Source organism: Choloepus didactylus, chromosome 3 (assembly GCF_015220235.1).
Source record: "Choloepus didactylus isolate mChoDid1 chromosome 3, mChoDid1.pri, whole genome shotgun sequence".
In the NCBI taxonomy this organism is placed as follows: Eukaryota; Metazoa; Chordata; class Mammalia; order Pilosa; family Megalonychidae; genus Choloepus; species Choloepus didactylus.
In genome coordinates, this window is record NC_051309.1 from 201100449 (window position 1) to 201125557 (window position 25109).

General features: G+C 37.4%; 1 protein-coding gene across 3 annotated transcripts in view; it reads left to right on the forward strand.

The window, feature by feature from the left end:
- SNX25 (sorting nexin 25) overlaps positions 1 to 25109 on the forward strand; it is a 180726-nt gene that overhangs the window by 93448 nt on the left and 62169 nt on the right. For all 3 annotated transcript variants that reach the window (XM_037831118.1, XM_037831116.1, XM_037831117.1), the window contains one exon: positions 23893 to 23963. In XM_037831118.1, the coding sequence (XP_037687046.1) occupies positions 23893 to 23963 (71 nt within the window). The remainder of the gene's footprint in view (positions 1 to 23892; positions 23964 to 25109) is intronic.

The window sequence follows — 25109 nt, forward strand, 5'->3', positions numbered from 1 at the left end:
ATCAAAAAACCCTACTTACAATGAGTCCACACCCACAGGAATAGATTAGCTTTAAGACTGTGATTTTGGGGGTACATATACTGGCAGACCAGCACTGGAGGAGATATACAGTAGCACACCATTATATAGTATTCCCACCATGCTGATTTAATAGACATAAATAATCTCAAGAGCATAGATAGTAGTAAAATGAAGTTAATCAGGAAATTAAGAGTTTTGAGTGCTTATTACCTTTGTTTTATTTAATTGTAAGTGTATATAATTTAAATTTTAATAATGGTGGGCTTAATTCCAAAAGATTTAAACATTGGCTCTCAGTAGAAGCTCATGACAATCTAAAATTTTCTCCATCAGTAACCTGCTCCATTATTAATTGTGATCTCTTAAACTAAATCTATTCGGTATGTGCATAGACATGCTGTGTCTTTTGATGACTGCAGTAGATCAAAATGCAGTTATAGAGGTAAATGAGTGTTAACAATATCAGAAGTCAACCTACAGTTATCGGTAACGCATCTAAAGTAGACCCTGGCGAAGAGCATGGACTCAATAGTTGAACAAAGCTGGACATAACAGACTTGTTTTGCATTTTGGCTCTGCTGCTGGTAAGCTGTGTGGCCTTGGACAAGTCATTTAAACCCTGAGCCTCAGTTTTAACTGTGAAACCGTGAATATAGTTCCTATTTCATAGTAATATTGTGATAATTAAATGAGATAATGCAGTGTAATGCATTAGCATGGTTGTTGGGACATACCAAGCTCCCAATAGGAGCCAAAAAAAAAACAGTTGTCGGGAGAAGGCAACAGAATTCTCAGATCCTTACTTGAGTAGGATTAATGGATGAAATGGGGCAACACAATGTCTTAATTCAGAAAAACTTCACTCAAAATATATAAGAATGTCATTATGACATTTTCGATAGAGAATGGATACCTAAGTCACTGAAGATGATATTCAGTATGCATTCTGAATTAAAATGCTTAATGTAAGTGTTTAGATGGAAACATAGCAGTCATGCTAAATGTATAGAAACACTTTTTATAGTGATAATAGCTGATATGAAAATATGAAGAACACTACTAGAAACTAGATAAAGATAGCAGACAGAAAAATTTTTGTTTTCTTGAGGTTAACTAGCCTGTGGCAATATAGCTTTGGTTGCCTCTGTAACATGTAACTTCTGTAGGCTTTGGGAACCAGAAAATGGATATATGGTAACATATGGTTGTCTTAGGAAAACTAAGAATATAGATAAAAAAATATTAAGGAAATAAAAATCACTCACCACAAATAGATAAAAGCTATTAATAACTGGTGTATATGTTTGCATATTATTTTCTGTGTATGTAATATAACATTTACTGTGTGTGTGCATGAATGTTTACATAAAGTTGGGATACCACAGGCTGCTCTGGTCTAGAACTTCCTGTGTGACTCAAATAACATACAGATGTATGGGTTCCTCAGCCCTTGTGGCCAGGTAGGACCTCGGATAGCTGGTTATCCCCAGTGTTCTATTCATATATTATCATTTTCTATGAATGGAAAAAGGTTAGGAAGTATGCCTTCGTTTTTCTGTGAAATCGGCTGCCTTCTGCACACTAGAAAAATAGGAAGCAGTTTTAAAAGCCCGTTTAGTGGAAAGAGCGTCTTATTCTTCCAAGTCCTAATTTAAAATATTCTCCCTATTGGTGCTACAGCTTCATGACATTTCTGGCTTAATACCATTAATCAAACCTCATGCAAAGATAACTCAGAACACTGCTGACATCCTTGTGTAGTACTTAAAGACATAAAAATTCAAATAGGTTTTTTATTTGTACCATTGGCAAAGATTAAAAATTTGGTGATACCCAATGTTGGCAGAGATGTGGGAAAATAGCCTCACATCCTACTGGTAGGAGTATAAATTATTACCTTTCTGTAACACAGTTTTGTAGTATAAAAACCAGGTAAAAATATGCATTCCTTTTGATCCAGTAATTACTTAATAGGAATTTATCTTGAGGAAGTAATCATGGATGTGTGCAAAGATTTCCCAATAATGTTTCTTAACAGTTTCATTAAAAATAGGGAAAAGCTTGAAGTAACCAAAATGCCTAGCAGTGAGGGTTTGGTTAAAAAAAAATGTTGATGCATCTATGTAATTGATTACCATGTGGCAGAAAAACATTTCATAATATAGGAAGATGTTAACTATAAGTTGATTAAAAGGCTGTAAAGCAATACGTATATCATAAACCCAGTCTTATAAAACAAAAAACAATTCTATGTTTGCGTAGAAAAAAAGATTATGAAGCTATGCCAGTTAATAGTGATTAGCTTGGGTGTTGCGCTTTTGTGCATTTTCTCAGTTTTCTTTAATAAACATATGTTACTTTTGAGAAAGTAAAATCTGACTCAGACTGAGAAAGTAAAATCCACCTGGCCATTTATCAGACTGGAGTAACAGACCCTAAAGCCAGCTGTGAGGTTAAGAAGAAACAATATTTCCTCCAAGTACACACTGTGGCTGGCTGTAAAGTGTCATAATGATCCCTTTCTTTAAATGACTACTGCTTTCTCACTCACTGAGAAGCTTTGCTCTCGATAATCTTAAACAATTAGAAACTTTGCTGTTAGAAATAATATCAGTTAAGAATGATACAGCCTGCTCTTGCCTGGCAAACCTAAGTAACTGACAGAAAAGCAGCCTCAATTAACACCTGGGTGCAGAGCTGCAGATGGGTTCTGGGCTCCGTATATGTCTTAACTTAGTAGTTTCCAAGGAAATAGGACCCTGGATCCACGCAAAGTTGACCCTTTTATACAACCCTGCTTTGAGCCTGTCAAAATACTGCTTTCGGAGGCGGGGCAAGATGGCAGTCTGGTGAGCTGTATGTTTTAGTTACTCCTCCAGGAAAGTAGGTAAAAAGCCAGGAACTGCGTGGACTGGACACCACAGAGCAATCTGTCTTTGGGCATACTTCATACAACACTCATGAAAACGTGGAACTGCTGAGATCAGCGAAATCTGTAAGTTTTTGCGGCCAGGGGACCCGCGCCCCTCCCTGCCAGGCTCACTCCCGGGGGAGGAGGGGCTGTCAGCTCCAGGAAGGAGAAGGGAGAATTGCAGTGGCTGCTCTCATCGGAAACTCATTCTACTGATTCAAACTCCAACCATAGATAGACTGAGGCCAGACACCAGAGACTCTGAGAGCAGCCAGCCCAGCAGAGAGGAGACGGGCATAGAAGGAAAACAACACGAGAAGCTCCAAAGTAAAAGCAGAGGATTTTTGGAGTTCTGGTGAACACAGAAAGGGGAAGGGCGGAGATCAGGCCTTGAGGCGCATATGCAAATCCCGAAGCAAGGCTGATCTCTCTGCCCAGGGCACCTTTCCTTAATGGCCCTGGTTGCTTTGTCTATTAGCATTTCAATAACCCATTAGATCTCTGAGGAGGGCCGTTTTTTTTTTTTTGTTTTGTTTTTTTTTTTTTTTTTTTTTTAAATCCTTTTTGCTTTTTCTAAAACAATTACTCTAAGAAGCTCAATACAGAAAGCTTCAAAGAATTGAAATTTGGGCACGTCAAGTCAAGAGCAGAAATAAGAGAGCTCTGAGACAAAAGGCAATAATCCAGTGGCTGAGAAAATTCACTAAACAACACAACTTCCCAAGAAAAGGGGGGTGTCCGCTCACAGCCACCATCCTGGTGGACAGGAAACACTCCTGCCCATCGCCAGCCCCATAGCCCAGAGCTGCCCCAGACAACCCAGTGTGACGGAAGTGCTTCAAATAACAGGCACACACCACAAAACTGGGCGTGGACATTAGCCTTCCCTGCAACCTCAGCTGAATGTCCCAGAGCTGGGAAGGGGGAGCAGTGTGAATTAACAGAGCCCCATTCAGCCATCATTTGAGCAGACTGGGAGCCTCCCAACACAGCCCAGCAGCCCAGAACTGCCCTGGGGGGACGGCACTCACCTGTGACATAGCACAGTCATCCCTCAACAGAGGACCCGGGGTGCACAGCCTGGAAGAGGGGCCCACCTGCAAGTCTCAGGAGCCATACGCCAATACCAAAGACTTGTGGGTCAGTGGCAGAGACAAACTGTGGCAGGACTGAACTGAAGGATTAGACTATTGCAGTAGCTTTAAAACTCTAGGATCATCAGGGAGATTTGATTGTTAGGGCCACCCCCCCTCCCCGACTGCCCAGAAACACGCCCCACATACAGGGCAGGCAACACCAACTACACACGCAAGCTTGGGACACCAATTGGGCCCCACAAGACTCACTCCCCCACTCACCAAAAAGGCTAAGCAGGGGAGATCTGGCTTGTGGAGAACAGGTGGCTCGTGGACGCCACCTGCTGGTTAGTTAGAGAAAGTGTACTCCACGAAGCTGTAGATCTGATAAATTAGAGATAAGGACTTCAACTGGTCTACAAACCCTAAAAGAACCCTATCAAGGACAGCAAATGCCACGAGGCCAAAAACAACAGAAAATTATAAAGCATATGAAAAAACCAGACGATATGGATAACCCAAGCCCAAGCACCCAAATCAAAAGACCAGAAGAGACACACCTAGAGCAGCTACTCAAAGAACTAAAGATGAACAATGAGACCCTAGTACGGGATATGAAGGAAATCAAGAAGACCCTAGAAGAGCATAAAGAAGACATTGCAAGACTAAATAAAAAAATGGATGATCTTATGGAAATTAAAGAAACTGTTGACCAAATTAAAAAGATTCTGGACACTCATAGTACAAGACTAGAGGAAGTTGAACAACGAATCAGTGACCTGGAAGATGACAGAATGGAAAATGAAAGCATAAAAGAAAGAATGGGGAAAAAAATTGAAAAACTCGAAATGGACCTCAGGGATATGATAGATAATATGAGGCGTCCGAATATAAGACTCATTGGTGTCCCAGAAGGGGAAGAAAAGGGTAAAGGTCTAGGAAGAGTATTCAAAGAAATTGTTGGGGAAAACTTCCCAAATCTTCTAAACAACATAAATACACAAATCATAAATGCTCAGCGAACTCCAAATAGAATAAATCCAAAAAAACCCACTCCGAGACATATAGTGATCACACTGTCAAACATAGAAGAGAAGGAGCAAGTTCTGAAAGCAGCAAGAGAAAAGCAATTCACCACATACAAAGGAAACAGCATAAGACTAAGTACTGACTACTCAGCAGCCACCATGGAGGCGAGAAGGCAATGGCACGATATATTTAAAATTCTGAGAGAGAGGAATTTCCAGCCAAGAATACTTTATCCAGCAAAGCTCTCCTTCAAATTTGAGGGAGAGCTTAAATTTTTCACAGACAAAGAAATGCTGAGAGAATTTGCTAACAAGAGACCTGCCCTACTGGAGATACTAAAGGGAGCCCTACAGACAGAGAAACAAAGACAGGACAGAGAGACTTGGAGAAAGGTTCAGTACTAAAGAGATTCGGTATGGGTACAATAAAGGATATTAATAGAGAGAGGGAAAAATATGGCAAACATAATCCAAAGGATAAGATGGCCGATTCAAGAAATGCCTTCACGGTTTTAACGTTGAATGTAAATGGATTAAACTCCCCAATTAAAAGATATAGATTCGCAGAATGGATCAAAAAAAATGAACCATCAATATGTTGCATACAAGAGACTCATCTTAGACACAGGGACACAAAGAAATTGAAAGTGAAAGGATGGAAAAAAATATTTCATGCAAGCTACAGCCAAAAGAAAGCAGGTGTAGCAATATTAATCTCAGATAAAATAGACTTCAAATGCAGGGATGTTTTGAGAGACAAAGAAGGCCACTACATACTAATAAAAGGGGCAATTCAGCAAGAAGAAATAACAATCGTAAATGTCTATGCACCCAATCAAGGTGCCACAAAATACATGAGAGAAAAATTGGCAAAACTAAAGGAAGCAATTGATGTTTCCACAATAATTGTGGGAGACTTCAACACATCACTCTCTCCTATAGATAGATCAACCAGACAGAAGACCAATAAGGAAATTGAAAACCTAAACAATCTGATAAATGAATTAGATTTAACAGACATCTACAGGACATTACATCCCAAATCACCAGGATACACATACTTTTCTAATGCTCACGGAACTTTCTCCAGAATAGATCATATGCTGGGACATAAAACAAGCCTCAATAAATTTAAAAAGATTGAAATTATTCAAAGCACATTCTCTGACCACAATGGAATACAATTAGAAGTCAATAACCATCAGAGACTTAGAAAATTCACAAATACCTGGAGGTTAAACAACACACTCCTAAACAATCAGTGGGTTAAAGAAGAAATAGCAAGAGAAATTGCTAAATATATAGAGACGAATGAAAATGAGAACACAACATACCAAAACCTATGGGATGCAGCAAAAGCAGTGCTAAGGGGGAAATTTATAGCACTAAACGCATATATCAAAAAGGAAGAAAGAGCCAAAATCAAAGAACTAATGGATCAACTGAAGAAGCTAGAAAATGAACAGCAAACCAATCCTAAACCAAGTAGAAGAAAAGAAATAACAAGGATTAAAGCAGAAATAAATGACATAGAGAACAAAAAAACAATAGAAAGGATAAATATCACCAAAAGTTGGTTCTTTGAGAAGATCAACAAGATTGACAAGCCCCTAGCTAGACTGACAAAATCAAAAAGAGAGAAGACCCATATAAACAAAATAATGAATGAAAAAGGTGACATAACTGCAGATCCTGAAGAAATTAAAAAAATTATAAGAGGATATTATGAACAACTGTATGGCAACAAACTGGACAATGTAGAAGAAATGGACAATTTCCTGGAAACATATGAACAACCTAGACTGACCAGAGAAGAAATAGAAGACCTCAACCAACCCATCACAAGCAAAGAGATCCAATCAGTCATCAAAAATCTTCCCACAAATAAATGCCCAGGGCCAGATGGCTTCACAGGGGAATTCTACCAAACTTTCCAGAAAGAACTGACACCAATCTTACTCAAACTCTTTCAAAACATTGAAAAAAATGGAACACTACCTAACTCATTTTATGAAGCTAACATCAATCTAATACCAAAACCAGGCAAAGATGCTACAAAAAAGGAAAACTACCGGCCAATCTCCCTAATGAATATAGATGCAAAAATCCTCAACAAAATACTTGCAAATCGAATCCAAAGACACATTAAAAAAATCATACACCATGACCAAGTGGGGTTCATTCCAGGCATGCAAGGATGGTTCAACATCAGAAAAACAATCAATGTATTACAACACATTAAAAACTCGAAAGGAAAAAATCAATTGATCATCTCAATAGATGCTGAAAAAGCATTTGACAAAATCCAACATCCCTTTTTGATAAAAACACTTCAAAAGGTAGGAATTGAAGGAAACTTCCTCAACATGATAAAGAGCATATATGAAAAACCCACAGCCAGCATAGTACTCAACGGTGAGAGACTGAAAGCCCTCCCTTTAAGATCAGGAACAAGACAAGGATGCCCGCTGTCACCACTGTTATTCAACATTGTGCTGGAAGTGCTAGCCAGGGCAATCCGGCAAGACAAAGAAATAAAAGGCATCCAAATTGGAAAAGAAGAAGTAAAACTGTCATTGTTTGCAGATGATATGATCTTATATCTAGAAAACCCTGAGAAATCAACGATACACCTACTAGAGCTAATAAACAAATTTAGCAAAGTAGCGGGATACAAGATTAATGCACATAAGTCAGTAATGTTTCTATATGCTAGAAATGAACAAACTGAAGAGACACTCAAGAAAAAGATACCATTTTCAATAGCAACTAAAAAAATCAAGTACCTAGGAATCAACTTAACCAAAGATGTAAAAGACCTATACAAAGAAAACTACATAACTCTACTAAAAGAAATAGAAGGGGACCTTAAAAGATGGAAAAATATTCCATGTTCATGGATAGGAAGGCTAAATGTCATTAAGATGTCAATTCTACCCAAACTCATCTACAGATTCAATGCAATCCCAATCAAAATTCCAACAACCTACTTTGCAGACTTGGAAAAGCTAGTTATCAAATTTATTTGGAAAGGGAAGATGCCCCGAATTGCTAAAGACACTCTAAAAAAGAAAAACGAAGTGGGAGGACTTACACTCCCTGACTTTGAAGCTTATTATAAAGCCACAGTTGCCAAGACAGCATGGTACTGGCACAAAGATAGACATATAGATCAATGGAATCGAATTGAGAATTCAGAGATAGACCCTCAGATCTATGGCCGACTGATCTTTGATAAGGCCCCCAAAGTCACCGAACTGAGCCATAATGGTCTTTTCAACAAATGGGGCTGGGAGAGTTGGATATCCATATCCAAAAGAATGAAAGAGGACCCCTACCTCACCCCCTACACAAAAATTAACTCAAAATGGACCAAAGATCTCAATATAAAAGAAAGTACCATAAAACTCCTAGAAGATAATGTAGGAAAACATCTTCAAGACCTTGTATTAGGAGGCCACTTCCTAGACTTTACACCCAAAGCACAAGCAACAAAAGAGAAAATAGATAAATGGGAACTCCTCAAGCTTAGAAGTTTCTGCACCTCAAAGGAATTTCTCAAAAAGGTAAAGAGGCAGCCAACTCAATGGGAAAAAATTTTTTGGAAACCATGTATCTGACAAAAGACTGATATCTTGCATATACAAAGAAATCCTACAACTCAATGACAATAGTACAGACAGCCCAATTATAAAATGGGCAAAAGATATGAAAAGACAGTTCTCTGAAGAGGAAATACAAATGACCAAGAAACACATGAAAAAATGTTCAGCTTCACTAGCTATTAGAGAGATGCAAATTAAGACCACAATGAGATACCATCTAACACCGGTTAGAATGGCTGCCATTAAACAAACAGGAAACTACAAATGCTGGAGGGGATGTGGAGAAATTGGAACTCTTATTCATTGTTGGTGGGACTGTATAATGGTTCAGCCACTCTGGAAGTCAGTCTGGCAGTTCCTTAGAAAACTAGATATAGAGCTACCATTCGATCCAGCGATTGCACTCCTCGGTATATACCCGGAAGATCGGAAAGCAGTGACACGAACAGATATCTGCACGCCAATGTTCATAGCAGCATTATTCACAATTGCCAAGAGATGGAAACAACCCAAATGTCCTTCAACAGATGAGTGGATAAATAAAATGTGGTATATACACACGATGGAATACTACGCGGCAGTAAGAAGGAACGATCTGGTGAAACATATGACAACATGGATGAACCTTGAAGACATAATGCTGAGCGAAATAAGCCAGGCACAAAAAGAGAAATATTATATGCTACCACTAATGTGAACTTTGAAAAATGTAAAACAAATGGTTTATAATGTAGAATGTAGGGGAACTAGCAGTAGAGAGCAATTAAGGAAGGGGGAACAATAATCCAGGAAGAACAGATAAGCTATTTAACGTTCTGGGGATGCCCAGAAATGACTATGGTCTGTTAATTTCTGATGGTTGTAGTAGGAACAAGTTCACTGAAATGTTGCTATATTATGTAACTTTCTTGGGGTAAAGTAGGAACATGTTGGAAGTTAAGCAGTTATCTTAGGTTAGTTGTCTTTTTCTTACTCCCTTGCTATGGTCTCTTTGAAATGCTCTTTTATTGTATGTTTGTTTTCTTTTTAACTTTTTTTTTCATACGGGTGATTTGAAAAAAGAAGGGAAAGTTAAAAAAAAAAAAAAAAAAAAAAAAAAAAGAAAAAAGACAAACAAGGGAAAAAAAAAAAAAAAAAAAGATGTAGTGCCCCCTTGAGGAGCCTGTGGAGAATGCAGGGGTATTCGCCTACCCCACCTCCATGGTTGCTAACATGACCACAGACATAGGGGACTGGTGGTTTGATGGGTTGAGCCCTCTACCATAAGTTTTACCCTTGGGAAGACGGTTGCTGCAAAGGAGAGGCTAGGCCTCCCTGTATTTGTGCCTAAGAGTCTCCTCCTGAATGCCTCTTTGTTGCTCAGATGTGGCCCTCTCTCTCTGGCTAAGCCAACTTGAAAGGTGAAATCACTGCCCTCCCCCCTACGTGGGATCAGACACCCAGGGAAGTGAATCTCCCTGGCAACGTGGAATATGACTCCCAGGGAGGAATGTAGACCTGGCACCGTGGGACGGAGAACATCTTCTTGACCAAAAGGGGGATGTGAAAGGAAATGAAATAAGCTTCAGTGGCAGAGAGATTCCAAAAGGAGCCGAGAGGTCACTCTGGTGGGCACTCTTATGCACACTTTAGACAACCCTTTTTAGGTTCTAAAGAATTGGGGTAGCTGGTGGTGGATACCTGAAACTATCAAACTACAACCCAGAACCCATGAATCTCGAAGACAGTTGTATAAAAATGTAGCTTATGAGGGGTGACAATGGGATTGGGAAAGCCATACGGACCAAACACCACTTTGTCTAGTTTATGGATGGATGTGTAGAAAAGTAGGGGAAGGAAACAAACAGACAAAGGTACCCAGTGTTCTTTTTTACTTCAATTGCTCTTTTTCACTCTAATTATTATTCTTGTTATTTTTGTGTGTGTGCTAATGAAGGTGTCAGGGATTGATTTAGGTGATGAATGTACAACTATGTAATGGTACTGTAAACAATCAAAAGTACAATTTGTTTTGTATGACTGCGTGGTATGTGAATATATCTCAATAAAATGATGATAAAAAAAAAAAAAAAAAAAAAAAAAAAAAAAAATAAAATAATTGGGAGACAGCTATATGATTTCTAGAATCTTTTGGCAAAGTATTCAGGACTCTTTGTCTTTTAAAATTGTGGTGACTGTATGGAGTTTGTTTCATATAGGCACTTCCTGTAATGCATCAGAGCATGAATTGGCAGGCCAAATATAAAAGATATTATATAGTGGTTGTAATAAATGTTTTATCCATAAAATGTTTCCTGTTTTGCAATGAAAATAGTTCACTAAAACTTAATTAACAGTATATACCAAGCACTTTTCACTCAGAAGCATCTTATAAATGTGCTCTGATTATAAATCATAAATACTGTTTTATACTGTTGAGTAGGATTAAAAGGCAAATTAATCCCAAAGAAAAAGCTTTGGTTCCCTAAGTAACCAAACAGTAAGCAGATAAATCACATGATGTTTAGAGAAAACTAAAAACTTGTGTACTCTATTGGTTTGCTCTTAAGAACACCTGTTTTCTAAGTTATGGTGAAAGACAAAATTCTTTCAATTTAAGTTCAATCTCTTTCCCACTGTGCAAAACCATAGTGTATTACATTTCTACATAGTCATAAAACATCAAATTTTAAGTTTCTGTTTCCATATGGTAAACTCCTTTAGTATGATGTGTTTTTCTTCTAATAAAGATGATCAAAATGAAAAAAAAAAAAAAAAAAAATAAATAAAAAAATAAAAAAAAAAATAAAAATAACAAAAACTGACTTTCTAACCAATAGCACTATGGGATACTTTGTTAAAACTTTTTGTTTTCTCTGTTGAAAAGACAGTCTGAAGGTACTGAAATAAAAATGACTCCCCTTGCCCATAAAAAAAAAAAAAAAAAAAAAAAAAAAAAAAAAAAAAAAAAATACTGCTTTCTTTAAATTTCATCAAAACACCACCCTTCCCCAGTATTCCATGGTAAGTTTATCTTTTCCTTTATTTGGAGAGATGCCAATGGATCAATAAATCTGATTTGTCAGACATCAGGTTTGGTCCTGGTGTTCTTAGATTGATTGGTCTAAGACGCTTTTGTAATCAGGAAGAAAGTAAAGCTACTTAAAAATATTTATATGTATTTTGCAAGCACACATATATATAAAATCTTCCTAGTTTGTACATATCTAAAAGAGTGGTGGTGTTAAGGGACAGTAATAATAGTTAACATTTATTGAACTCTCAGAGTGGACCAGGCACTGTTCTAAATATATCGAAGCTGTCATCTCATTTCATATTCATAATAATCCAGTGTGGAAGAATACTATTATTATACCCCTTCTTACACATGAAGATTCTGAATTTTAGAAACCGAAAATAATTTTCCTTAGGTGATATAGTATGTGTTGGAGGCAGGATTTAAACACAGGCTATCTGGTGCCAGAACTTGTGCTCCTGACTACTCTGAAGGACTTCCTGAATTATCCAGCAGGCCCTTTCCATAGTGCCATAAATGTGGGAAACAGTTTCAGCTCAGCTGGCTAAAATCACCATGGCTTTGTTTCTCCTCAGACACTTTAACCAAAGTACTTCTAATGAAAACTGTACTCTCTGGATCTGGGAGCCTAGCACAATGTGGCCTGTGGCAACTTTGAATAAATTATTTTTAAAAATTTAAATTTGTCATAAACATTGGTATGTTTATGGTATTCTATCCCATAATGTGTCTTTTATTTTATTATAAAACAATGTTTTAAACCATTAACCATATTGTAAACCCTGAGGCTAGGGTTTATCAGACCTTTGACTCTCCCACACATTTCAGAATGTGTATGCCCAAGAAATGGCTGTAAAGTAACATTAAAAAAAAATCTGTGTAAAATGCACCTACATCTTTTTATGGTTGGCATATAAATAACTTAATTCATTAGCATTCCGAGGCTTTTCTGAACAATAGGAGAAGGACAATAAATCTGTAGTTTTCTAAGGTAATTATTTAGAGGGACTATGTAGTGTTTCAGGCAAGTTCAGTTAGTGGGGAGAGTTCCTAAATACACATCTTCTCTAAATCTTTATTGCTTTAGCCAAGTGTACAAAACTAAAAGAGAGGTGAACTAGTGGCTAAAGGAGGAGCAGGTGCCTGGTCTTTGTGTAGCTTTTTACTTTGCCCCTGAAACAAGGAACACTGTGTAGTAGGATTTTTGTTAATTTTTTTTTTTAAATTACAAAAGTTATAGGTTTACAGAAAAATCCTGTAAAAAATACAGCATTCCCATATACCCCCCTGTCTTTGCATTAGTGTGGTACTTTCATTACAATTGATGTAAGAATATGAAAATTTTACTATTATCTATAGTCCATAGTTTACATTAGGTGTATTTTTCCATATACCACCCTGTTATTAACACCTTGCATTAGAGTGGTACATTTGTTATAATTCATGAAAGAACATTCTTATGCTTGTGCTATTAACCACAGTCCATCATTCACACCAGGGTTCACTGTATTATACAGTCCTGTGTTTTATCTTTTAATTTTTATTCTAGTAACATGTATATGACCTAAAATTTCCCCCTTTTGACCACATTCCATTCTCTACCCAAAAACCAGTCCCTGGTAACCTATATTCTAGATTCTAACTCTATGAGTTTGCTTACTCTAATTATTTCGTAGCAGTAAGATTATACAATATTTGTCCTTTTCTGTCTGGCTTATTTCACTCATAATGTCCTCAGAGTTCATCCGTGTTTTTGCACGTATCTAGGACTTCACGTTTCTATAGCTGAATAATATTCTGTTTTATGCATGTACCACGTTTTGTTCATTCATTCATTGGTTACTGGACCCTTGATTTACTTCATCTTTTGGCAGTTGTGAATAATGCTTCTTTGAACTTCGGTGTGCAAATATCTGCGTTCCTGCTTTCAGTTCTTCTGGGTATACCTAATAGTGGGATTGGCGAATCATATGGTAATTCTATACTTAGCTTCCTGAGGGAACTTCCAAACTATCTTCCACAGTAGCTACACCACAACACATTTCCACCAGCAGGAAAGATTGTTCCTATTTCTCCACATCCTCTCCAACACTTCCAATATTCTGTTTAATAGAAGCCATTCTCATGGTTATGAAATGGTACCTAATTGTGGTTTTTATTTGCATTTCTCTAATGGCTAGTGATGTTGAGCATCTATTATGTGCTTCTTAGTCATTTGTATATCCTCTTTGGAGAAATATCTATGCAAGTCTTTTGCCCATTTGTAAATTAGGTTGTCTGTCTTTCTGTTGTCAAATTGTAGGATTTCTGTATATAATGTGGATATACTTATCAGATACATAGTTTACAAACATTTTCTCCCATTCTAGGTTGTCTTTTCACTTTTGTGATAAAGTTCTTTGATGTGCAAAAGTTTTTAATTTTGAGGAGATCCTATTTATTTTTTTTTTCTTTTGTTGCTTATACTTTGGGTATAAAGTCTAAGAAACATTGCCTAATGCAAGATCTTGAAGATGCTTCCTTATATTTTCTTCTAGGGTTTGTATACTCCCGGTTCTTATATTTGGGTCTTAATCTATTTTTTTAAATTGAGATTGTTCACATACCATACAGTTACCCAGAGATCCAAAGTGTACAATCAATTGCTCATGGTACCATCATACCCCTGTGCATCCATCACCAGAATTAATTTTTTTCAGTTTTTAGAACATTTTCATTACTCCAAAAAAGAAATAAAGACAAAAAAAAGTAAACTCAAATCCTCCCATACCTCTAACCACCCCTTACTCCCTTACTAATTCATAGTATTGGTATAGTACATTTGTTATTGTTGGTGAAACAACATTAAAATACTACTAACTGTAGTATATAGTTTGCGATAGGTATGTTTTTTTCCTATATGCCCCTCTATTATTAACTTCTAGTTATAATGTCATACATTTGTTCTAGTTCATGATAGAGATTTCTAACATTTGTACAGTTAATCCCGGACATTGTCCACCACAAGATTCACATTCCCATCTTTTAACCTCCAACTTTCCTTCTGGTGACATATGTGACTCTGAGCTTCCCCTTTTCACTACATTCACAAACCATTCAGCGCTGTTAGTTATTCTGACAACGTGCTACCATCACCTCTGTCCATTTCCAAATGTTTTAAGTTCACCATAGTTGAACATTCTGCTCGTAATAAGCAACCGCTACCCATTCTTTAGCCTTGTTCTATATCCTGGTAACTTATATTTCATGTCTATGAGTTTACATATTATAATTAGTTCATATCAGTGAGACCCTGCAATATTTGTCCTTAGGTGTCTTTCTTACTTCACTCAATATAGTGCCCTCAAGTCTTCTTCATTAACCCATTTTTTTAAGATGGTTTTGTTCACACACCACACATTCTGTCCTAAGTAAATAATTGATGGTTTCCTGTATAGTCACATATTTATGTATTCACCACCATCACCACTATCTATATAAAGACATCTCCATTTCTTCCACAGAGGAGGAAGAGTCAAAGAAGGTAGAGAGACAAAGAAAAAGAAAAAAGAAAGAGAGAAAAATAAAAACATGACAGCTAGGAAGCAACCAAAGGGAAGATAGTGTGCTGGCTTGAATGTATTATGTCCCCGAAAACACCATTATCTTTGATGTAATCTTGTGTGGGCATATGTATCAGTGTTGATTAGATTGTAATTCCTTGAGTGTTTCCATGGAGATGTGCCCCACCCAACTGTGGGTGATGACTGATTGGATCGTTTCCATGGAGGTGTGGCCACGCTCATTCAGCATGGGCCTTGATTAGTTTACTAGAGCGCTATATAAGCTCAGACAGAAGGAACGAGCTTGCTACAGCCAAGAGGGACACTTTGAAGAACGCGCATGAGCTGAGAGAGGAGCTACAGATGAGAGACAGTTGAAGATGGCCGTTGAAAATCGCCTCTTGCTCTGGAGAAGCTAAGAGAGGACAAATGCCCCAAGAGCAACTGAGAGTGACATTTTGAAGAGGAGCTGTGGCCCAGAGAGGAATGTACTGGGAGAAAGCCATTTTGAAACCAGAACTTGGAGCAGACGCCAGCCACGTGCTTTCCCAGCTAACAGAGGTTTTCTGAACACCTTTGGCCATCCTCCAGTGAAGGTACACAATTGTTGATATGTTACCTTGGACACTTCATGGCCTTAAGACTGTAACTTTGTAACCAAATAAACCTCCTTAGTATAAAAGCCGATCCATTTCTGGTGTTTTGCATCCTGGCAGCATTGGCAAACTAGAACAGATAGCATTAACTTAAAGTAGAATAAAGAGTCAGGCAACATCACCAGTGCCAAGAAGTCCCATATCCCTCCCTTATGTCTCCCTCTTTTATGCATTTAACTTTGGTATATTGCCTTTGTTATAGTAAAGGAAGCATAATATAGTGTTTATGTTAATTACAGTCTCTAGTTCTCATTGATTGTATTCCTCTTTCAACCATACTCACAGTCATCTTTGTTCCATGTGCTTACATTGCTGTGCTACTATCACCCAAAATTGTGTTCCAAACCTCTCACTCCTGTCTTTTCTGATCTGTCTATAGTGCTGTCTTTAGTATTTCCTGTAGAGCAGGTATCTTGTTTACAAACTCTGTCATTGTTTGTCAGAGAATATTTTAAGCTCTCCCGCATATTTGAAGGACAGTTTTGCCAGATATAGGATTCTTGGTTGGAGGTTTTTCTCTCTCAGTATCTTAAATATATCATCCCACTTCCTTCTTACCCCCATGGTTTTTACTGAGAAGTCTGCACAAGGTCTTATCAAGCTTCCTTGTTTGTGATGGATCACTTTTCTCTTGCTGCTTTCAGGATCCTCTGTCTTTGACGTTTGATAATCTGATTATTAAGTGTCTTGGCATAGGCCTATTCAGATTTATTCTGTTTCGGGTACGCTGCACTTCTTGGATCTGTGATTTTATGTCTTTCATAAGAGATGGGAAATTTTCATTGATTATTTCCTCTATTATTACTTCTGCCCCTTTTCCCTTCTCTTCTCCTTCTAGGACACCTATGACATATACAGTCATGCATTTCATGTTGTCATTCAGTTCTCTGAGAGGTTGCTCACATTTTTCCATTCTTTTCTCTATCTGTTCTTTTGTATGTAGGCTTTCAGGTGTCTTGTTCTCCAGTTCCTGAGGTTTTCTTCTTCCTCTTGAGAGCTGCTGTTTTATGTCTCCATCGTGTCTTTCATCTCTTGTGTTGTGCCTTTCATTTCTATACATTCTGCCAGTTTTTTTGAACTTTCTATTTCTACCTTCTGTACACCCAGTGTTTTCATTATATTCTTCATCTCTTTTGCCATATCTTCCCTAAGCTTTTTGAATTGATTTAGCATTAGTTGTTTCAATTCCTTTATCTCAGTTGAAGTGTAAGTTTTTTCCTTTGACTGGGCCATAACTTCATTTTTCTTAGTGTAGGTTACAGTTTTCTGTTGTCTAGGCATGGTTTCCTTGGCCACCCCAATCAGGTTTTCCCAGATCAGAATGGGCTCAAGTCTCAGCAAGAGGCAATGGTATCCAGTTTCCCTGAGGGTGTGTCTCAGAGGTTTGGCACAGAAACTGTGAGGCCGCAAGCCACTATGCTTTTCTGCCCAGCAGGTGGCTCCTGTCAGCCTGTCACTCCCAACTGGTGTAAGGAGGTGTGGCCCATGGCTGTTTTCCCCCAGGCTCTGGGATCTGGTTCTGAATGAAAGGTGGGTAGTAGAGCTTGGCACTACCTTCTTCCTCTTAGGGAAGATAAACCTCCAAGGAGAGGTCATTTGCATTTGGATAGTCTCTCTGACTGCTGTATCCACCCTTGTCTGGGTCAGAGTGCTGGGAACTGAAAATGGCTGAGGCTTTCTCCACTGAGGTGAAAAAGGGACAGAAAGCCCCCCTTCAGGGCCAGTCTGTGGCCCCCCTCTCAGTTTCACCTGACAGCCAGAGACAGCATCTGGTCTTCTGGGCTCCCCCTCCCTCCCAGAGAAGCCTCTGTCTGCTCTTGAAGACGATTGTATAAAGATGTAGTTTGTGAGGGGGTGACAATGTGATTGGGAAAGCCATGTGGATCACACTCCCCTTTGTCCAGTGTATGGATGGACGAGTAGAAAAACGGGCGCAAAACAAAAAAAAAAAAGCTCCCAGTGTTCTTTTTTACTTTAATTGTTCTTTTTCACTATAATTTTTACTCATTGCTTTTGTGTATGTGGTAATAAAAATGTTCAAAAATTAATTTTGGTGATGGACGCACAACTATATGGTGTGGTACTGTGAACAACTGTTTGTACCCTTTCTATGACTGCATTGTATGTGACTATATCTCCATAAAATTGAATTATTAAAAAACAAAAGCCTCTGCTTATTGGGGATTCGTGGCTTGTATTGAGCAGTCCACATTTGTTAGTTAAAACCTGAGTTGGAGCTGGGCTGAGGTATATTCACTTGTTCAGAGAGTGCTGCTCTCCAGCACAGCGAGGCTTTGCAGTTCTGGCTCCTGTAGGGGAGGGGCTCTTGGCTTGGGTCCACAGTTTTTACTTATAGATCTTATGTTGTGATCTCGGGCGTTTCTCCCAATCCAGGCTGGTATGATGTGTGGACAGTCACGAGTGTCCCCCAGCAGTTATTCCAGATTATTTACTAGTTGTTCCTGGTTGTTAATTAGTTGTTCCAGGGGGACTAACTAACTTCCAGTCCTCTCTATGCTGCCATCTTCTTCCATCTCCCTTAATCAATTTTGAGTTAATTTTTGTATTTGGTATGAGATAGGGGTCCTCCTTCATTCTTTTCCATATGAATATCCAGTTCTCCCAGCATCATATGTAGAAGAGACTATTCTTTCCCAATTGAGTAGACTTGGCAGCTGTCAAAAATCAATTGGCTATGGATGGGAGGTTCTGTTTCTGATCTCTCAATTTGATTTCAATGGTCAGCATATCTGTCTTCATGTGTGTACTGTGCTGTTTTGACCACTGTAGCTTTGTAATAAGTTATAAAGTCAGGAAGTGTGAGTTCTCCAATGTTGTTCATTTTTCAGGATGTTCTCAGCTATTCAGGACCCCTTACCCTTTCAAATAAATTTGATAATTGGCTTTTCCATTTCTTCAAAGTAGGCTGTTGGAATTTTGATTGGGATTGTGTTAGTGTGTAAATCACTGTGAATAGAGTTGACTTCTTATAGATGGTTAGTCTTCCAATCCATGAGCACAAAATATTCTTCCATTTATATAGGTCTTTTATTTCTTTTAGTAATGTTTTGTAGTTTCCTGTTGTTTCCTGTACAAGTCCTTTACATCCTTGGTTAAAATTATCCCCAGAACTTGATTCTATTAGTTGGTATTGTAAATGAAATTTTTTTCTTGATTTCTTTCTCAGATTGCTCATTACTACTGTATAGAAACACTCCTGATTTTCGTGTGTTGATCTTGTATCCCAACACTTTGCTGAACTTGGTTATTAGCTCTAGTAGATTTGTTGTGGATTTTTCAGGATTTTCTATATATAAGATCATGTCATCTGTGAGTAGTAAATGTTTTACTTCTTCCTTTCCATTTTGGATGCCTTTTCTTTCTTTTTATTGCCTAAATGCTCTGACTAGAACTTTGAGTGTAATGTTGAATAACAGTGGTGACAGTGGGCATCCTTGTCTTCTTCCTGATCTTAGAGGGAAAGAGTTCAGTCCTTACCCATTGAATATGATGTTAGCTGTGGGTTTTTCATACATGCCGTTTTTCATGTTAAGGAAGTTTCCTTCTATTCCTGTTGAAATGTTATCAAAAAAGAATGCCCCTTGACTGACAAACAGAATGGTGAACTGTGGTGTATGCCTACAATGGAATATTGAGCAAGTACGAGAAGGAGTGAAGCTGTGAGACTTGCAACGAGGTGAATGGATCCTGTAGACAGCATGTTGAGTGAAGTACGCCAGAAACAAAGGCAAACACTATCATGCCTCACCAATATGGACTTACTACAATGTGTAAACTCAGAATTGAATCTTTGAGCACAGCTTATCAGGGAAACGATTATTGTACTGGTCCTTAGATGGTAAGCTTTTACAGCAGTCATATCTATTCATGAATTGTAATGGCTGTCTCCAAACTCTTAAGATGCTGATACCCTTGTGTATAACCTGATTGGTCTATGGAAGGTTGGGTATCTGTGTGACACCTGAATCTCAGAGCTAGAGCTTAGCAGATATGAATGTCAGTATAGAACATACAGCAACTGTTAAAAAAAAACAACTGAAAAAGAGTCCAGACATCAATTAGAGATATGAATGAAGCAGATCTGGTTAAGACTAGGGCAAATCAAGCCAAAGTGTAAAGGTTGAAACTGACTATGTTTTGAAACTTCCAACTTCCCTGTGAGACCAAGGGAAGAGATTTTTATTTGGTGAAGGATCTATATTTTCTAAACAATATAAATTCTACAGTCAGTTTGTTCAAACACCATAATTACATGGAACTTTGAATAGGAAGTGAGATCTGGTAGGTTTGTATAGGTTACTGTGAAATAGTGATACATCCCAAAATAATTTGGGCAGAGAGTAAAAATGTTTTTGCAGGGCCCCGCCCCCCCTGAGGAGCTAAGGGAAAATGCCAAAGTGTTGGACTTCCTCACCTGGATTGTTGCTGATGTTCTCACAGATATTGAGGACTGATGGTTTGATATGCTGAGCACTCTATCTTGGGGCTTGCCCTAATGAAGCTCCTTACTGCAAAAGAGAGGCTAAACCTGCTTATAATTGGGCCTGAGTCTCCCCCTTAGTACCTCTTTGTTGTTCAGATGTGGCTCCTTCTCTCTAGCTAAGCCAACTCGGCAGGTGAACTCACTGCCTTCCCCCCTACATAGGACCTGACTCCCAGAGGTGTAAATGTCCCTGGCAATGCAGGATATGACTCCTGAGGATGAATCCGAACCCAGCATCGTGGGATTGAGAACATCTTCTAGACCAAAAGGGGGATGCAAAGTGAAACAAAATAAAGTTTCAGTGGCTGAGAGATCTCAAATGGAGTTGAGAGTTCACTCTGATGGGCATTCTTATGCACTATATAGTTAACCCATTTTAGGTTTTAATATATTGGAATAACTAGAAGTAAATACCTGAAACTACCAAACTCCAACCCAGTCGTCTTGACTCTTGAAGACGATTGTATAACAATGTAGCTTACAAGGGATGACAGTGTGATTGTGAAAACCCTGTGGATCACACTCCCTTTATCCAGCTTACGGATGGATGAGTAGAAAAATGGGGACAAAAACTTAATGAAAAATAGGGTGGGATGGGGGGGATGATTTAGATGTCCTTTTTTACTTTTGTATGTGATGGTACTTTGAACAGTTGATTGTACACCATGGATGATTGTATGGTATGTGAATATATTGCAATAAAACTGAATTTAATGTTAAAAAAAGATGCTGGATTTTTTCTAGAACCTTTTCTGTGTCAATTGAAATGATCATATGGTTTTCCTTCTTTGCTTTGTTAATGTGGTGTATTACATTGTTTTTGTTTGTTTTGATCCACTGTTATATAGCTGGGATAAAACCCTTTGGATCATAGTGTATGATTCTTTTAATGTACTGTTTAATTCAATTAGCAAGTATTTTGTTGAGGATTTTTACATCCATATTCATTGGAGAAATTGAGCTGTAATTTTCTTTTTGTGTAATATTTTTATCTGGCTTTGGCATTAGGGTGTTACTGGCTTTGTGGAATGAGTTAGGTAGTATTCCCAGCTCTTTGATGATTTGGATGAGTTTGAGTAGAATTGGTATTAATTCTTCTTGGAATGACTGGGAGAATTCACCTGTGAAGTCATTTGGTCCTGGGCTTTTCTTTGCTGGGAATTTTTTGTTTGATTGTTTAATTTTTTTTTTTAATTTTAAATTCCTTTTTATTGAGATATATTCACATACCACACCCTCATCCACAGTGTACAATCAGCTGTTCACAGTACATCATATATAGTTGTGCATTCAACACCCCAATCAATTTTTGAACATTTTCCTTACTCCAAAAAGAATAGAAATAATAGTAAAAAAGAACACCCAAAGCATCTCATCTCCCCATCCCACCCTATTTTTCGTTTTAATTTTTCTCCTCATTTTTCTACTCATCTGTCCATACACTGGATAAAGGGTGTGAGCCACAAGGTTTTCATAATTACTTGGTCACACCATGTAAACTACATAGTTATGCTGTCATCTTTAAGAATCAAGGCTACTGGTTTGCATTTCCACAGTTTCAGGTGTTTCCTTCTAGACATTCCAATACATTAAAAACTAAAAAAGAATATTTATATAGCACATAAGAATGCCCTCCAGAGAGACCTCTCGATCCTGGGAGTTTTTTGATGATTGATATGATGTCTTTACTTGTAATTGGTCTGTTGAGGTCTTCTATTTCTTCTTGAGTCAGTGTAGGCTGTTCATGTGTTTCTAGTAATTTATTCATTTCATCTAAGTTGTCTAATTTGTTGGCATACAGTTGTTCATAGTATCATATTATTGTCCTTTTTATTTCTGTGGGGTAAGTAGTAATGATCTCCCCCCTTTCCTTTCTGATTTTATTTATTTGCATCTTTTCTTCTTTTTTTCTTTGTTAGTCTAGCTTAGAGTTTATCAGTTTTATTGATCTTCTCTAAGAATCAACTTTTGGTTTTGTTAATTTTCTCTATTTTTTTATCATCAATTTCAGTTATTTATGCTCTTTGTTATTTCTTTCCTTCTGCTTGCTTTAGGATTGGTTTGCTGTTCTTTTTCTATTTCCTGGTATACCATTAGGTCTTTGATTTTAGCTCTTTCTTCTTTTTCTTTTTTCATTTCTTCTTTTTTAATGTGGGTCTTTGATTTTAGTTGCTCCTCCTCCTCCTTTTTTATTTCTTCTTTTTTAATGTAAGTGTTTAGGGCTATAAACTTCCTTCTCTGCACTGCCTTTGCTGCATCCCATAAGTTTTAATATGTCATGTTCTTGTTTTCATTTGTTTCAAGATAGTTACTGATTTTCTTTGCAATTTTCTTCTTTAACCCACTGATTGTGTGAGAGTGTGATATTAAACTTCCGTGTATTTGTGGATTTTCCAGTTTTCTGCCTGTTACTGATTTCCAGCTTCATTCCATTTTGGTCAGGGAGAGTACTTTGTATAATTTCAGTCTTTAAAATTTATTGGTGATTGTTTTGTGGCACAACATGTGGTCTGTCCCAGAGAAAGATCTGTGTGTACTTGAGAAGAATGTATAACCTGCTGTTTGGGGTTGTGATGTTTTGTACATGTCTGTTAGGTCTAGGTCATTTATCATATTATTTAAGATCTCTATTTCCTATTGATCTTCTGTCTGATGTTCTATATATTGATAAGAGGGATATATTGAAGTTTCCAGCTGTTATTGTAGAGGGATCTGTTTCTCCCTTCAGTTTTGCCAGTGTTTGCCTTATGTATTTTAGGACACAGTGATTGGGTTCATAAACATTTATGATAGTTATTTTTCCTTTGTGGATTACCCCTTTATTAATATGTAGTGCCCTTCTTTGTCTCTTACAACAGTTTTGTGTTTAATCTATTTTTTCCAATATTAGTATAGCTACCCCAGCTCTTTTTTTGCTTACTGTTTGTGTGGAATATCTTTTCCCAGCCTTTCACTTTCAACCTATTTGTGTCTTTGGGTCAAAGGTAAGTCTCTTGTAGACAGCCTGACAGTTGGATCATACTTTTTTTAATCCATTCTGTCAATCTGCATCATTTGATTGGGGAGTTTAATCTGTTAACATTCCGTATTGTTACTGTAAAGGCAGTACTTACTTCAACTATTTTATCCTTTGACTTTTACATGTGATGTCTGAATTCTGTCTCTCTTTTTACCCTTTTAACCTTATTGATAATCTTAATTTCTATACTCCAAGCCTCTCTCTCCTGTCTTTTTTTTTTCATTCTAACCTCAACGTTCCCACCTTTAGGTAGTAAAGGGGAAGGTAGTAATGCTTCTGGAATAGGGATTAGAGTGAGGGGACCAGGTTCATGAGTCTTAGGTTGAAACTAGCACATAGCACAACGCCCGCCTCGCTTAGAAGCTGAATCCACATTGGATTGTTTTAATGATATTTGGGCAGTATTCATGGTTCCTGTGTTATATTCGTTTAGTACAAAGATACTTTAAAAGTATCTCTGATAATACTTTCTTCCTATTCAAGCTTTTCTCTTTCTTTCCTTTTTCTAAATCAGGTATCAAATTGTAGTGGAAATAATCCAAGCAACTACAATTAGCAGCTTTCCGCAGCTGAAGAGGCACAAGGGTAAGAGCCAGTTTTGTTTTGAGTTACGTGTTTTAAAGGTCCTAAGTCTGTCCCCAGTAAAATCCTCAGCCAGTATAACATTATTCTGACATCCATTAAATATTTCCAATTTATTAAAATAATTATACTTGTTAAAATCATACTATAACAGTATTAGAGAGAGTAAATATAATTTCATAAAGAAAAACTCATTTCTGTATTTCCTTAAACTATTCATATATAGTTATAACTTCTAGAAGGTTATAATCATTGGGTATACACTGCTTTTGTTTTTAAACCCAATGTGACCTCATATTTTTTCTCATATTTTGAAATTTAATCTTAATATTCACTAATATCTTTATCTTACAACATGATCTTGGTGGTCATTTAAATGATTTCAGTGAATTGATGTTTCATACTTAACATTTTCTTTTGTTAAGCATTTGAATTAATAACTTTTTGCCTCCTTCGATTCTTGTGTTGTAGATTTTTTTTTATATGTATGCTCTATATTTTTTTCTTCTTTGTTTCTCTTCAAACGAAGAAAGATTTTTACCCAGGCATGATCCTAAGGGATAATTAAGGTATAGGGATTACTCTGAATTCCCTTTCAGTGTGTCTGGTGCTAGTATATTCCCTCTCTCACATATGAATTTGGAGTACATGTTAGTATCTGGAGTACAGAACAGGTCTTGATTGAGAGCTGAGAGACATCAGACACTACTTTTACCTTGTGGACCAGACTTTCAACGAAAATCTCCAGACCTGCTAAAGTCCCCATCAGGGATTAAGAGTCCAAGAAGAATGAAAAGATTTGGACCAGAGACTTTTCTAATTAGGAAAAGAGGTAAAAGGAAGCTTAGAACTGGGGACTTAAATTTATCTCCCCCAGTCATTGACAGAAAGATGGAGCTGTGTAAAAAAGGAAATGACGATACTAGCTATGAAGAGGCTCTAATTCTTCATCTCAGTTTAGCAAAGAAGATTGTGCAAGTGTGTTCATTCAACACATTGTTTGCTGAGGCCCTATTAGGTGATAATGATGAGTAGTGAAAAAAGCATGAACTCTGTGCCGTCATCTAAACAAATAAACAAAATATACAGTATTGCAGATGATAATATATGCCTAGGAAATAAAGCTGTAGGATTGTTGGTTCAGCTGAA